Source organism: Mytilus trossulus, chromosome 7 (assembly GCF_036588685.1).
Source record: "Mytilus trossulus isolate FHL-02 chromosome 7, PNRI_Mtr1.1.1.hap1, whole genome shotgun sequence".
Classification (NCBI taxonomy): domain Eukaryota; kingdom Metazoa; phylum Mollusca; class Bivalvia; order Mytilida; family Mytilidae; genus Mytilus; species Mytilus trossulus.
The window spans coordinates 70,898,862-70,916,232 of NC_086379.1; the positions used below are offsets into that span (position 1 = coordinate 70,898,862).

At 32.2% G+C, this 17,371-nt stretch overlaps 1 protein-coding gene across 1 annotated transcript; it reads left to right on the top strand.

Moving 5' to 3' along the window:
- The first annotated feature begins 13,053 nt into the window (after window positions 1-13,053).
- LOC134726641 (ankyrin repeat domain-containing protein 17-like) lies at window positions 13,054-14,559 on the top strand. The gene has a single exon (XM_063591052.1). The coding sequence runs from the start codon at window positions 13,054-13,056 to the stop codon at window positions 14,557-14,559; it is 1,506 nt and encodes a 501-aa protein (XP_063447122.1).
- Window positions 14,560-17,371: the final 2,812 nt, after the last annotated feature.

A 17,371-nucleotide genomic window follows, 5' to 3' on the forward strand; every position in this document is an offset into this window, starting at 1 on the left:
GCAGAAAAAAAGCACGTAAGACGCACCAATTTGTGAGCCTGTTATTTTTAAATAGAATTTCGCCAAACTTTTCTTTTTCTTTTTCTTTAGATAATAGACAAGACACAGATCCGATGCGTTCTCATAAACCTGTTTTCGCAGTTTTGATTTGTGGTGTCGTTGCAGGTAACTAAGTTATGAATCTAGCTCTTAATTTCAAAGTCAGGGTATCAGTTTATACAGTATCTATAAGTTTGACTATCCCTCTGGTATCTTTCGTTCCACTTGCATGAACATTATCTTACAGTGAATTAATTTATTTGCTAATAACCGTCGTTAAAAAACAACTTATTTACCCAAAAAAGTATAGCCTTGTCGAATTCCCCGTAAAAAGTTTGAAATTTTCTGAAACCCACCCATAATTCATGTCCCTTGTTTGAACGTCTGTATACATAGTTTCAACCCACTTAAAAATAACTCATTAAAAATAATTTATTGAAAGGTCCAAGCCTAAAATCCCATTAAAACTAATCAAATGCTTTTGTAAAATCTTTACAAAAAAAACCCACAATTGGTCCTTTATTTTGTATGTTTCTTCGTAGGATATAACATCTTGATTTTGTCTCAGATTAAACCACAAAAATCATTTTTTACATAACAAGAGTGGTCCTTATTGATAATATGTGGAATAACCTTTTAAAACGTTGAGCAATAAGATATGGCAAAATGTTCAAATCTATATTTAGGAGATATATTGTACGATTGTTTTCCATCGTTTCCCTTTTTTAACACATTTACTAGTAGTGATTTAAGTTTCTTCTAAAATATTCTATAAAATAGTATTTTCAGTCCATACCAACCTGGAGGTTAATTTATTCTATTTTTATTATGTGTGCATTTGTGTGCATTCCTCTTTTTATACTTTTGTATGGAACTCTCATATATATAGAGTGAAGGAGGACGTATTGATTAAAGAATATTAGGAGGGAGGATTAAAAATGATAGATCTATATAGTTTTACTATGGCACTCAAATCATCATGTATGAGAACGATTTATCAGAGAGATAATACAAGGGGTACAATCAAGAAAATACAACTACTAACTTGTCAAGCGGCGAGTTCGACTGTAACTTCCAGTGTGTGCATATCCATCACGTGATTTTGATTGTACCCCTTGTAATAAGTGGCAAAATATTTTGATGTCTGATATTGATTACATATACTGTTTTGTTGTGGTTTAATAGATGAACATGGATCTTTTATTTCATTAGAAATGTTACAGCAATGTAACGATATGAATGGGTTTTTTTTTTAATAACACGAGTGTTATTTCTGCTATTATAAAAGCAGGAAGTAATTATAAAAAAGATAAATCTAAGTTATTTTGTCCATACAAGTCTTTTTTAAAAGTAGAAAAGGTTCTAAAGATATGTATAAAATACTCATCAACTCCAATAGGACAACTTAAGTGGAGTGAAATAATTGGCGAGGATCTCATTTGCAAACACAAACTAAATTTTAAAGTCATTGTCAATACCAAACTACAGTGGCTTCAGTAAAGAATCAACCAAAAAAATTTCCACAAATACATTTTGGTGTAAAATTAAATTTATTGATAACTCGTAATGTACTACTTGCAATATATTTATTGTTATACTTATATAGATATTCAATGTATTGCTAATATTACTGTATGTTTGTTTGGTGTATTGTATTTGTTGTATTTCTCTAAAATAATAATAAAAAAATAATAATGCGTGCATTCCTGTAAGATAATTTATCCCTTCACATATAAGTTGATCATTTTGATCAATTTATTTTCTTAAGGTACATTCATGGTATACCGCCATCTTAGATTGCACTGTCGCAGTTCACAAACAATAAAGTTATTTACCGAAAACTGCAAATTTGTAGACAGGAGTGCAATTTCATTGGTTAGACTGTTTATTAATTTCGAGAGAACATTGCAAATTTAATGCAACATTCAAAATACCAAACATTTATGTTTTAGAATCATTTTTTTCAAATAATCCTTTTTAATTAATAAATATACTAGACTGATACAGAAATTAAAAAAAAATACTTGTTGGAATAAAACAAGTTCGGGAACACCATTTTTTAATTTTTATTTTCTTAGAACACATTATAAAACCTATCTTCTTGCATTTTATTCATAATTTTATCTCATCAACTTCTTTTTATGCAAAACTATTTTGTTGTTTAATGATAATTTTTATAATCAAATTCAGGCAATTTTCAAAGACTTAAAGCTTAAAACAATAGCACAGTAACCTAATCTTTTTATTATATTTACAAAAATTGCATAGTACAATTTTCATTTTGGTTAAGTATTGGGAAATTCTATCTCGGGCAACATATGCCTACGATCTAATTTAAGGTGGTATGGGTGTTATTCGCCATCTTGGATTGTAAAAAACAGAGAACATAAGGTCCAGTTTTTCAATCAAGTTAGCAAAATCTGATGCAAAAATGCAGATAACTAATGTGAATTTCAGTTTAACAGAACAAATTTATAAGATTTGAACTTTGAAATTATTTTACAAGTGAATATTATTATTGCTTGATTTTTAATATTTTTAAATTGGCATTTTAACATGTTTAAGAGAGGTTACTCTAAAATAGGGAAATCTAAATGGAATTGTTCTATTTTGTATTGAAGCCGGGAGAAACCTACTGTTTATACCTGTATTATCCATACAAAATGTGTCATTCTGTCATAACGCTGGTGACCTATTATTTTCATTATATTTTTGAACATATTCCAATGTATACTACATTTTGTCAAATGTTGAACAAATTTTATCATTTGTAATTTAGACTACATGTACCATACCACCTTTCATACAAAAATCTTTAATTTTGTTAAGGTGTTTTTCTTGATCTGAATTTTTTTCCGATTTACATGTATCTCCCACTAGCTTAATAATTGCTTTTTGTATTTGTTTTCTTTTAATTGTAACCCAAGGAAATAAGAATGTATTTTTTTTCATTAAACTCTACCCATTTTTCTCTAGATTTCACTTGACCTCCTTTCACCTTTTCTTCATATATTTTATTATCCTGTTATATTTGATGTGTGTCCTTAAATTTTATTTTTTGACCCGGATTTGTTTTTTCTCAATCGATTTATGAATTTCGAACAGCAGTATACTACTGTTACCTTTAATTACCTAGCTCTTCTTCAAAATTTTATACATATCTTTCCGATTTCATTATCATTTGTTTGTCCCTTGCTTTTATTTTTTCTTCCAAGTAATTGTCCGAAGTACGTCTTCGCTCTTGGTTGACTTTGTTTGAATTTTTTAGTTATTTGTTGTAGCCTTCCTCGCCGCAATTTTAAAACCAACCCCTTTTAAATTGAAATTGTATGATTCCTTTTCGACAACATATTTTTCTGTCAAATTTATGGTCAGTTCTTAGCAATCAATATCTTGCAAAACAGAATTATTTATTTTCCGATACCCATTGCCCCTTCTTGCTACCACTGGTTTGAATTTGTAAATTATACGTTGATTATCAGAGAACTAAATAACAGCCGATTTAATTTTGCGAAATTCTACAAGGGGTTAAAAATCTGACCCCATCAATATCATGTCAATATTATTGGCTTAAAACTGGTATCTTCTTCTCCATGTGAATTGCTGTTTTAAATCAGATATAAGCCTTTAGCTGTCCGTTCTATAAATATTGGACAAAATTTTATACCGCGACCTCATCCTGTCAAATGAGTAGGTTCAGTAAGACCCCTTTTAGGCCCCAAAATACAGCAGTTTTACAAAGTTGTTAAAATGTAAGTTTTTAGTTATTTATTGGACAGTAAAATGCTTCTGCTTCATAAATATGGGCTGTTTTTGACATAACAATGCACATATATCAGGTACTAGCATCACGAAGTCATGCTAAATTACTGAATTCTACACAATTCTAGCATTTTAGTTAGATTTAAGACGGTTTCCGTGTAAAACGAAAGTGGCCGCATTCGTGTTCATCCTTAATATTGAAATGTAAGTTGTATTTAATGATAATACATTACATATATAAAGGTTGAAGATGAACACGGATGCAGCCACTTTAATTTTTCACAAAAAAACATCTGAAAAGTGACATTTTTGGCATATTTGGTAGTTTTTCATATTTGAGCTTGAATCGGATCGTTTTTAATGTCTAAATCAGTTAAAATCTTTCACATTAACTAATTGATTCGAATGAAATAGACACTTTTAAAAGTGTTTAAAAGTGGTAAAAATCTTTCGTCAGTTGAACCTGAAATTTGAGGCCAAAATCGGTCCTTACCGGACCTACTCCTTTACAGAATGGACTGTAATAGGCTTTTACTGATTTGTATCATCGACCTCACAACCTTTATTCATTATAAAAGGATATCGACGTCTTTTTCCTGCGTTTTGTCCATTGTCTGACATACTTCTCGACCGAACCCATCAGTATTTTAAAATATTGTTTCAAATTGAGGGATTTAAGCTCTGAAGATGTCAACATGAATGCAAACGCTCATATAGGAACACAGTATACAACGTATATAATCATAAATGAAGAATGTTGAAAAAAATGATATATTTTAATGTGTTTTGTATTAATTTTAGGTATATTGGTAGTAGGTTTCCTTACACATGACAGTAAGTATAATAAAACATATATAACCATAATTGAATATCATCATAAGTATATTATATATTTATATAATAAAAACAAAACATTAGAAACAGACAAACACAAAAATACCCACCAAGAATCAACAGCACCACCCTTAAACTAAATCTACTTTATAAATTACCATGTTTCTTTTTTCTATACACCGTAATGATTGATCAGTGTTTTGCTTTGTACAATTGATTTACATTTTTGAAGTTACTATTTATAATACTGCCACTGACGGGTATGCACTGAAACCCGGACCGGACCAGACTCCGGACCCGGACTGGACGCCGGACCCGGACTGAATGCCGGACCCGTACTGGGTAAAAATTATGAATTTTCATATAAATACCTTTTCTTTTTTTTATTAAGGATAAGGAAGATAATTTTTGGAGAACTGTAACACATTATAATAATTATGAGATCATCAAATTTTGCTCTTACTCTTGTATAGTCTAGCATGCAAGTTAGACTTGCAATGATTCTGAATCTTCAATTTACAGTTGTACAATTACTTTAAAAAAAAACTATACATGTATGAATGTTTACAAATGACTTTTAAAAAAACAGAAATATTTTGTTTATAAATTATAGGGAGAAAGTGGATTTTCTTAAACTTATTTTTTTCCTTTTTTTGTTCATCTATGAAAGACATATAATACAATTATTATGTTTCTGAATCTATCCAGAAGGAAGTTAATTTTGGCAGAAATATACAAGATGCATTACATCTATAATAATTATGAAAATGAATCAGACCTGTATAACCGTGACAGTAGTTTATATGGGCAATAGTGACGCGATGCATGAACCTACATTACGTAATTGTGTAATAAGTGTTAAGTCCGACGGAAATGGCCAGAATACCTGGTCATGTCACCTCACAATGACTCTGGCAATAATTCCGTTAGTCATGCTGGTAATCAAATTAGGGAAGGACCGAATTATAAACAATTACTTTAAAGTGTTATGACCAAAACCCGAGGACCAAAATGATATTTTGAAAACTGTTTTTACACGGAACACCGCTTGTTTGACTTTAAACTATGAAACGATTTAAACAATAATCTTATTTATAATCCCAGACGTTTATTTTATTGCATAAACGTAGGAAAACATATTTTTAAAAACGACTATAGTTGGTAGGAGTCCTTTTGTGCCATTTAATGTTTTTCAAGGGTACTCTTACCGCAAGATGTACAACTAATAGAGTAGAGTTTGCGAATACACCTAGTCCGGGGTTACTTCAGGTCACCATCCGGACTCGTCTTTTACATGTAATTTTTTGGTTAAACGTCGGATAAATATCTAATATTTTTTTTTATGTATTACATGCTTGATTAAAGGTTCCGTCAATATACTTTAAGACAATAAACAGTTTACATACAGTTAGTCGTCGTAATGCAATACACGCAGGTATAGTAAACTTCAAACTAGTCCGGGGTCATGTCAGGTCACAGTCCGGACTCACCTGCAATCGGAACAACTCGGCCTTTCTGTTTGCACGAAGAAATAACCTCGTATGCATTAGGCGGAGGAATCATTGTCCGGAAAATTTTCCGATTCGATTCAAAATTATATTTTTTCGACTGGACTGGTACATTTTTTTTACCACTACTGATTTAACTTGCTCCTGTCCGGAAAATTTTCCGATCCGATTGAATTTTATATTTTTTCGACTGGAATGGTACAATTTTTTTACCATTACTTATTTACTTTGCTCCTTCTTTCGCGCCAAAATATTTGGCAGAGTTAAAATTCTTGATTACTGTGATATGTAACCAAATTATAGCGCCACCTGGAGGATAGAACTTCTTTGTGTCGCGGATCACTACAATTCCGGCCAACAATTTAAGAAGAATTTCTCCGTAGTGCATACGAGACTATTGTCCTGCGTAGCCGAGTAGTTACGATTGGACTCACCTGTTCAAGATTGTGTATTACATGGTTGATCGCTGCTTAAATATCTTTTATTGATTTTTCCGATGACTATCGAATAATTTAAGAAATAGAGAAATGAATAAAGGAAAAGTAGAAAGCAAAAAGGGAAAAAAATCTTTCAATTGAACAAATAATTTAGTATATTTGTATACAATCCGTATACTCCCAGTCCGGGGTTATTTAAGGTCACGGTCCGGACTCGCCTAGTATTTTTTGTTGATTCTCTGGTAAACGTCTTTTATTAATGTTTCAGACGACTTAGAAAAAACCCAAATGTTACAAGTTTTATGTACGAGAACATCACACGGCTGGAAATTAATTTGAATTATAGAATAATATCTACATTTTAATTTCAGTCTGGTCGTAAAAAGTTTCTATGTTCACTTTTTTTGTTTGTATTTTTATCCCTTTAATTAACGGGTAATCCCAACCGCCCATTCCATCCCAATTTAACGTTTTGGGTAGTTACTTAAAAAAGAAGAATAAAAAGAACAATATTTTCAGAAGCTGTTTGTAGATATTTTCGAACAAGGATCATCAGAAATGACGAATTTAATACCATCCTCGAAAACAATAGGTTATATTTTTATTGATAACGTTTTGTTTGAATTTTATAAAAGTTAACCAAATCCTTCGGATAAGATGTTTTTACGGATAATGACTAGTTGTGTAAGTCCTGTGAAGTTTACTTCTGCTAATCCTAAAAGAAGAAAGACTGATGGTGTGTGGAAAAATACATATTATGTAAAAGTTTAACATTCGGGCAATACATACGTATGATAACGGTCGAGAAAACAAGTATTAGTGAAGTTTCCCAGAGATTTATGTGCAACAGGGTGATACAACAACTTCACTTGATATTCTGCTTTCCTTTGATGAAAGAGTTGTGTAGTATCAGTGATACTGAAAACCTCACACAAGAAGGCAACAATGTAGCGTCTTTAAATTAGAAACAGAAATCCAAATATGTGAATATACATGTATGATCCACATGAGCCCTCAAACCCTTAAACTCTTAATGGTCTCACGCTAAGTTTCCTTGTAGTACGTATTTGAAAACATAATTTTTCGTGGGAAAACAAAACATTTCAAACGGACAGAAAACTACAAAAAAATTTGAGTCGTCTAAACGTGTTAATGTGCGCTATTTTTAAGTGAGTAATACTTTATCAATGTTGAAGATAACCACGAGAACAGGTTAATTTCAAAATGCAGTCAACCTTTCGGCATGCGTTACCAATCAGGTACATTTACTGAAGAATTTGAATATGATCTTGCTGAATAAGGATGCCATATCGGCTGTAAGAAATTTGAAGTCTATGTTTAGACTTTCAGAAGGACACCAAGGTGTGTCTGCAGATATCAAGGATACATTACCAGACTATCAATTACTTCACGCTGCCGCTTGCATTTTTAGGTGGGTGATTCAAAACCTCGCGATTTCCACCGTTTACTACCCTAGTGCCAATAAAGAAATATATATAGAAAATATACCCGCATCGCTTCTAAGGTTCATGTGTTGGATGATTGAATCAGTAGAGCATTCAGAAACTACGATTTACTATTAGAACAAGGGTTTCTAAGCCATTCAAGAACCCGGGGGTTGTTGATAATTGCAATGGGCTAAGCGCGAGAAGGAAGACGTAGACACTCTTTCCGAATGGACTAAGACAGTGAGGTCGTTGATACAAATCAGAATTAAGAAACTGAATAGGTCTATCAATGCCCATGCTACTTTAATCTTTAAAGACCCAAATGTTGCAAAACACCTATCCTACCTCCATGACAAATATGTTGTTGTCCCCGCAGATAAAGCCCCAAACAACATCTTTTTTGTGTGTAAATCTCATTACATTAACTGCTTGATAAACGAATAAGTTATTGACAATTCACTTGGAAACATATACCGTCACGACACCTACCAAAGAGGAAATCCTGGATAATCACAAGTCTGTTCTATGTTCCTTTGGAATTTCATCCAAAGATGAAGAACTGGATCTTCCATCACTGTATTGGATACCTAAACTACATAAGTGTCCCTACAAACAACGGTATATTGCTGGGTCTTCCAAGTACTCCACGAAACCTACTCTACTTTTCGCTATATAGATGATGTTGTTTCCCTAAATAAATTAAAAATTTGGTGACTATGTGGAACCCATCTATCCCATCCAACTAGAGATAAAGGATACTACAGATAAAGTTAAGTCGGCCTCATATCTTGGCTTACATCTAGAAATTGACAATGAGGATCGGTTGAAAACAAAACTTTACGACAAAAGAGTTGATTTCAGCTTTCCAATTATGAACTTTCCATTTCTAAGTAGCAACATTCCAGCAGCGTCAGCATACGGGGTATATATCTCATAATTGATGCGATATTTCCGTGCTTGCTTGTCCTATCACGATTTTCTTGATAGAGGGTTGCTGTGTTCACAATGAAGCTATTTAACCAAGAATGCCAAATAGTGAAGTATAAATCATCCATTCGTAAATTTTACGGACGCCATCATGAGTTGGTTGACCGTTATGGAATAACCGTTTCACAAATGATATCGGATATGTTCCTTACGTCGTAACTACAATCCCCCTCCCTTTCATGAGTGTGACCTACCGAACTAGACTATTTACCGGATTTGTTATCACATAAGCAACACGACGGGTGCCACATATGGAGCAGGATCTGCCTACCCTTCCGGAGCACCTGAGATCACCCCTTGTTTTTGGTGGGGTTCGTGTTGTTTATACTTTTGTTTTCTATGTTGTGTCATGTGTACTATTGTTTGTCTGTTTGTCTTTTTCATGTTTAGCCATGCCGTTGTCAGTTTATTTTAGATTTATAAGTTTGACTGTCTCTTTGGTATCTTTCATCCCTCTTTTATCGTCTTTACATGACAGGTATGTCGTTCTTTCAGAAGATAAAGCCGCCAATAATATTGATTCCACGTGTAAATACCAGTATTTGCACGGTATCGGTACAAGGCCATCATTCGTAAATATAACATGCAGACATCTTATACGTTTCAGGTATTTCACATCCAATGTATTAAGCACAACAATGTCATTATCTACATCAAAAGCTAACCAAACCTTTAAATAGACTCATTAAGATGGGATATAGTTACGATACTATTGTGATATCATTTAAGATTGCATATTTTGGCTTTGGCTTTAAAATTGAGTCACTTCTTATATATTTTATATTCATAACGAAAAACATAAATACCACCTTGCAATGTTCTTTAATTTTACTTTCAGATATCTTGATGATGTCCTTTCACTGAATAACCCATATTTCAGGCAATTCTTACAACCCATTTATTCCAGTGAACTTGAAATTAAGGGTATTACTAATACTAGAAGTACAGTATTGTTTGTTTATATAACAGTATTATATATGGACTAATGATTACAAATGAGAAGGCCGGTTTTATGAGGTGATATTTTATTGATTTTGATTACACAAATACACAAATAAAGGCCGGTATCCGGTTTAAAGGGGTGGCCGGTTTTATAAGGTTACCTGACCGTTTATTTACATACACGCCGGCCGGGACTTGCGGTTTTGGAAGGTATGAAGGGAGAACCGGTATTAAGAGGGACCGGTTTAGAGAAGTTTCACTGTACTGATTACTACCTTGATCTTTTCTCCAGTATTGACACATATGGAGGACTTCATACTAACACCTATAACGATTTCAGCTTCCCAATTAATAATTGCCCATTTTTCAACAGTAACATACCCTCTGCCTCCTCATATGGTGTAATCATATCTCAGTTGATACTTTAGGCTAGTGATATTCACACTTTATACAGGAGTGTGCTCCTTACGCATAAATTTTTCGAACAAAATTATGAGGAGGAAAGAAAAAAAAGTAAATTCTGGTAAGTAAGGACATCAACTTTTTAGATTATGATTTACAATTTACGTTGTCTCGTCTTTTAAGTACCGAACTTGATCTTTTCCCGAATATGACTGTTTTACTCAGTCTTAATTCACATTGATGTAAGGCGTGTTTCGGTATTTGTTTAGCTATCGTTCATGTATTCATTTATAAAGTTTGGTTGGTAATTCTGATCGGATATCGTTTTGTGTCTTATCGTTTGTAATTCTATCTTTTATTTTCTTCTCGTATAAAAAATTAAAGATAATACATACCCAGTTCATTTGAATTGTTTAGTTAAAAGCAACTATGTTAACATAATTTATTATAGGATGAAACGTTTTTTTAAAGGATTTTTTATGTGTGTAAAAACTCGACCAATTTACTCAGAAACAAACAAAAGTCCACAGGACTTTTATGATACTCGTATGTTTTTTAGTGGTTTGGTCCAGTTTATACACCAATAAATCCCTCTTTAGAGGGGTTTAATCCTTATTATTCTTTAAGATTGGAGATCAGAAATATATTTTCCCGCAATCGTTACCTCTATCACACGTAAGTTGTATATTTGTGTCTTTGATTAGGCCTGGCGCATGCATTTATTTGTTGGCTAACGCGAAAACATGTAATCCATGAAATTTGATATCTGATAGAAAATAAACTACAAAAACTCTTGTTATCATCCAAACGAATGTTTTCGTGTTTGTTATTTTATTTCAGTTAACGATAAACATTCATTCATTCATTCATTCATACTTTGTAAAGAATCACTCTGATTCAAACAAAAAATTCTCTGAAACTTATATTATCAAGATGCTTGATTTCTTGATTGACAACATATTTGTTACGTTTTGAGGACGTGTTTTTCAACATACTGTCGACATTCCAATGGGAACAAACTGTGCACCTCTACTTGCCGACTTGTTTCATACATTTGTTCTTTGACATATTAGACAAAAGCTCAGGGGAGAATTAATTACATAAGGATTTCTAATGTGCTCTACTTACTATGTGCAACTTCAAAACTTTTGGGAAAATCAACGATCATTTAAGGTTTTTCTGGTCATATTTTTTGTAGTCCAGAGAATGAAAAGTATGAAAAATCTGTCCAATTAGTTATAAATAATATAGTAGCCAGCTAGATAATAACAATGGCACGTATTTCATCATTTATTGGGAAGAACAAAAATCCAGGGTGCTCGCATAAGGCAGCTTAACTGCCTTAAAACTACATCGACCAAAAACTTAAACCTGTAGCGGGACAGACAGACGGATTGACAAACAGATTGACGAACGGACGAACAGACAGAAGCACAGAGCCTCTACTATTGTACGTTGGACATGCGGGGCATAAAAAAAGCTCCATCGCATTGACAAATCCATGAATAAAAGTGCGACTGATATTTTTCTATCAAATTCGCATTTTAATAAACGGTTAAAAAACTTGAAAAAACTTTCAAATGATTTACATTACATTAACTAAAAAATAAAATGTCAGTTTGCACAGTTCAAGATGCTATGCTAAATAATACTACATTAAATTTAATCCGGGTATAATTTTCAGTCTTATTTTTCACCTGTCATTCAACCAAAACTCTAATTGAAAAAGCCTTTGTTCTTGATTACATTTGATCTCATCTATCAAATTTGTTTTACCTGTACTACCTATAATTTTGGACAAATGATAATGAACCCTTATATGTAATGTGTATGACTTTTGAAATATTAATTAAACATGCATCTTATAACATAAACAGACATATAATAATAAAATTTTAACTGCATTTAATAAAAACACATTAAATCACTCTTAAACAATACAATTTTTAGTATAACGTATCTAGTATAAAATTCATAAAATTGTCAAGAGTTAGCAGCGTAGTTTCCAGCTAATTTAAGTGTTTACAAAGATTTTTTAGTGCTATAATATTTCGTACAGATAAAAATTGTATCAATTTATAAGTAGAGGGTTGTCTCCAATAATATAATTTGTTTGATTTATTTTATTTTAATTAAAAGATGAAATTCGTCTTCAACTTAATAAAAAAACGTTTTCGACAAGTTTAAGTTCCCCGTTATTTACACATAACACTGTCGTAAATGTCTGACAATTAGTTCAATCAATGATTTAATGTTAAAATATTGAAAGAAGAAATGTTCAGCAGTTTTAATATCGTTGTTTCCATCTCAATAGTGGTATTTTCCGTTTGACAAAATCATTATTTAAAGTTTGGTTTTGCTATACATAATCCAAATTGAATGTCTAAATTTCGACTTTTTACTTTCCTTTTACTGAGACTTGGCTAATTTTTTCTATCTTATGTAATTTCTTTACGAATTTTCTTATGTGTTTTTCACACATTAGGTTGTACGTTCTTCATAAGTAAAATTTTAACAATATTGCTATCTGGATGAAGAAAGTATTTGTTATACAGTACAGTACAGAAAAGGCATATAATATAAACCTAACTCTCTGATATCTTTGCAGGTATAGTTGGATGCCAATTGAGCAAAAATGTATGTTCTGTAAAAAAAGATAAGGTAATTGGACACAGAATTAACAGAAACATAGCAATGTTTAAACCCCTTTCAAGTGTAGAAAAAAGTGATGGACATAGCCGTACTCCTCTTATAGTTGCCTGCATCGAAGGTAAAACAGATCTGGCAAAAACTCTAATAATGAAAGGTGCCGACATTAATATCGCTGACAATGACGGAAATACACCATTGTATTGGTCCTGTGACGGTGGTTACATCGATCTAGTTAACTTATTGTTAAAAAACGGTTCTGAAAAAGATAAACAGAACAATGATAGAATAACACCTCTAATGCACGCTTGTGATAAAGGATATATATCAATAGTTAAACGTCTTATCGAAAAGGGTGCTGACATACACATTACCGACAAGGAAGGAGACACTGCAATTGCATGGGCTTGTAACGGTGGTAAAATTGAAATTGTAAATTTATTGATACGTCGCGGCTTAGATATACATAAACCTAACATTTATGGACGTACACCCCTTTTGTGGGCATGTGAACAAAGACATTTGTCAGTAGTAAGGCATCTTATTAACAGAGGTGCTGATATTTATATTACCGACAAACAAGGAGATACTCTTTTTTCGTGGTCATGTTATGGTGGTAACATTGATATAGTAAACATATTGATAGATAAAGGTTGCAATATACATAAACCTAACAATTATGGAAAAACACCTCTGATGGACGCTTGTAGTATAGGACATCTGTCAATAGTTAACCGTCTCCTAGATAAGGGTGCTAACATTAACATTACCGACAAGACTGGAAACACACCATTTTCTTGGGCCTGTTTTGGTGGTAACATTCATATAGTACATTTACTAATAGATAAAGGTTGCAATATACATAAATCTAACAATTATGGAAAAACACCTCTGATGGACGCTTGTGATAAAGGACATCTGTCAATAGTAAACTGTCTTATAGAAAAGGGTGTTAACATTAACATTACCGACATGAAATATAACACGCCGTTTTCCTGGGCCTGCGCTGGTGGTAACATTGATATAGTAAAATTACTAATAGCTAAACATTGTGATATACATAAACCTAACATTTATGGTAAAACACCTCTGATGGAAGCTTGTGATAACGGACATCTGTCAATAGTGAACTGTCTCATACAAAGAGATGTGGATATCAACAATACCGACAACGAGGGTAACTCGATATTTACCTGGTCGTGTTTTGGTGGTAGCATTGATATAGTAAACATATTAATAGATAAAGGTTGTAATATAAATAAACCTAACATTTATGGAAAAACACCTCTGATGAAAGCTTGTGATAACGGACATCTGTCTATAGTAAAGTTACTTATTGAGAGAGCTGTTGACGTTAACATCATCGACAGGGACGGAAACACAGCATTGGCTTTGGCTGCATCAAATGATTACAAAGATATAGTTAACTTTCTCACAGATAATGCTCGTGGTAGACATGATGACTGTGATACCGTAAACATTACATTACACGAAAACAAAGATGAAAAATTATATGAAAGAATAGAGTTGAAGAAAGGTATGTTGAACTAGTATCTCAACTGTTTGTAAAACAATTGAAATGTCTTTCTTGTAAACGTGATGTTTTCGTAATGTACTTTGTACGACCTTTCGTTTGATATACGACAAGCATACCTTCTCAAACTTTTCTCTTTTAGCATGTAATGACCTCATTTGCCTACATTTTCGGGATTGAAAGTATGATATATGTAACATAGACTTGGTGATTTCCTTTGACAACACCATGTTCTAGAAAATTTGTGTTTTGCACTTGATAACCCTATCCAACTAATTTTTGGTGGTCAGGAATTTGCTATTTCAAATGTACACATCATGACCTTTCATTTGATGTACACCAACCCTATCTTAAAAGAATATTTTTTTGGCACTCAATAACCCCATCCAACCCATTTTTTGGAGACGTCAATTTGAAAATTGAAGTGTACGCTTTATGTTCTTTCATTTGATATGCGACAACCTTACCATCTGAGAAATTTGAATGTTTGCACTAAATGACCCAACCTGTCCCCCTGGGATGAAAATTTTCATTTTTAAGTAGAGTTTATTAAGACCTTCAATTTGATATATCAGATAACCCCATTTGACAAAGTACAAAAAATGATATATTATTGCGATCCCTATAATAGTTTTCATAGATTCACCTGCAAGTCATCTGTCGATTTAAACTTTTGGCAGTTCTATTGTCCCATCTAACAAGTTCAACAGGTTTTGTTCTCTGTAGTTTATTCACTGGGACCTTTAAATTTCTTCTAAGAGAAAGATTAATTTACCTGAACAAAAAATTGAAATGTCAATAATGAAAAATACGTATACCAATACTAAGTGAGGACTCACAAAACTGCATGTGGTGTTGTATTTATTCAATACCAATAACTCGTTTTTGATGTGTTCAATATTAATATTGATTCAAAAATTAAAAGTTGATTTTTGATCAAATATTAATATTTTAGTGTGTTTGATAAATTAAAACTTAAATATTATTATTTTTAAATTAAGTTCTTCATAAACATAAGTCTATAAATGAACAACAACAAAAACATGCAAATTCATTGGAAAATACTAAAAAATGTGTCTGAAATAAACTTTTTATTATTAAACCAGATTTTATATTGAACAGATTGGAAATATATTAATGATATTTTGAATAAATACAATATTGCATACAGTTTATGTGAGTTTAAAGAAGAATTTCAATAAAAAGAAGATATTTTTTTGTTCAGAAGAAATTTAAAGGTCCTGGTGAATATACTAATCAGAGAACAATACCTGTTGTATTTGTTAGATGGGACAATAGAACTTACAAAAGTTTAAATCGACTGGTAACTTGCAGGTGAATCTATGGAAACTATCATAGGGTTCGCAATAACTATATAAATAGAAGTTATGAAACTTACAAAGTCAATGCAAAACTTGAAAATTTCAAATTGAATTTTTGGCGGTTTTTTTTCCATGGACTGTTTTGGGTATCTGGTCAAACTATGTTAACCTCTTCAATTTCTAAAACATTTTAAGTTGTAAGCTCTTGTTGATTCAGAAATACATGCCTCCGCTCGCAAAACTTCAAACTGCATTATCTCTAAAACGACAATAGATATCTCAAATCTTAAATGATAAATGATAAATGATCTACAGTTGAAGGACAACATTATAGAAACAGAATTGGGACAATTTCAAAGTTCACAAAGGCCACAATTAATCATCAAATATATGATGCAATACCAAACTTGAGGGCATACGATACAGTTTTGATCCTGTATTTACAAGTTCATGAAAATTTGCAGATAGGCTATTTTTTACTTGATTAAATCAAATATGTAATAAAAATATACCTTCATGTGCTACTTTTTGAGTAAAATGAGGTCGAAATTTTGTATATTTGCTCAAACAAGCGTTGTATGGTGTTTGTTGTTTCCTAACGCTACAAAAGTAGAAATTAATACATCGTTTAGTCAGTGTTTTCTGATCCTGTTTGAACTTTCAATAATGCATGCACATGTTGTTGGTAAACACAATTTTTAACAAACGTAGAACTTACGTCGTTTATTGAAGGTGAAGTTAGAAACAAATGTAGCGTTTATTCTAACAAACGACGAACGACGAACTGTAGACGCATTTTTAGCGAGGTCATACTTTGACAAAGTTTATGTAGACTTTGCAAACGTATGTGAATTAGAAAGAAATTATCAAAACATGTGATCGCTTAGCCGTTTGCATCGTTTGTGTAAGAAAGAGATGCACCCCTAATTTGTGGAAACGAAATCCTTAACTCTATAATTTGGAAGGAAAGACTTTCCAATTATTCATAAAGAATTGAATTTCTTTCCTTTTCCAAAGAGAGACTTTACCGTATATTGTCTGATTATTAGGGTTTTCTATTTTCCGTGGAAAGACCTATTGCTTTTGTTCTAAAAAACAATCTGCCAAATTTTGTTCCTTCGCTGTTTTGTTATTACGCAAGCTGTCGCTTTGGAATATGATATCGAACAGTTTATATGCTATTAACAGTCTTGCACTGCGTAAAAAAAAACTACTTTTCTGTGCAAGAGTTATCTCCCCGAACACTGTTTTTCTTGTTATTTCTAAAACTTTCCAACTGTTTAAGATTACGACAAATTTATTTGACCAAATCGTTAGTTATATCCTCAGGATGTTTTATTTAATCTGGACTGAAGTTTTCCGGAGACTCCATATGAGAGTTATTTCCCCTTATGAATTTGATATAAATGAAATCCATATAAACTCATGAACGATGATGCGTTTAAAACTAGAGTCGCTTTATTTAATATTGCCATAGATCTGCACGAAAGTCAGGGGTCACTGCAGG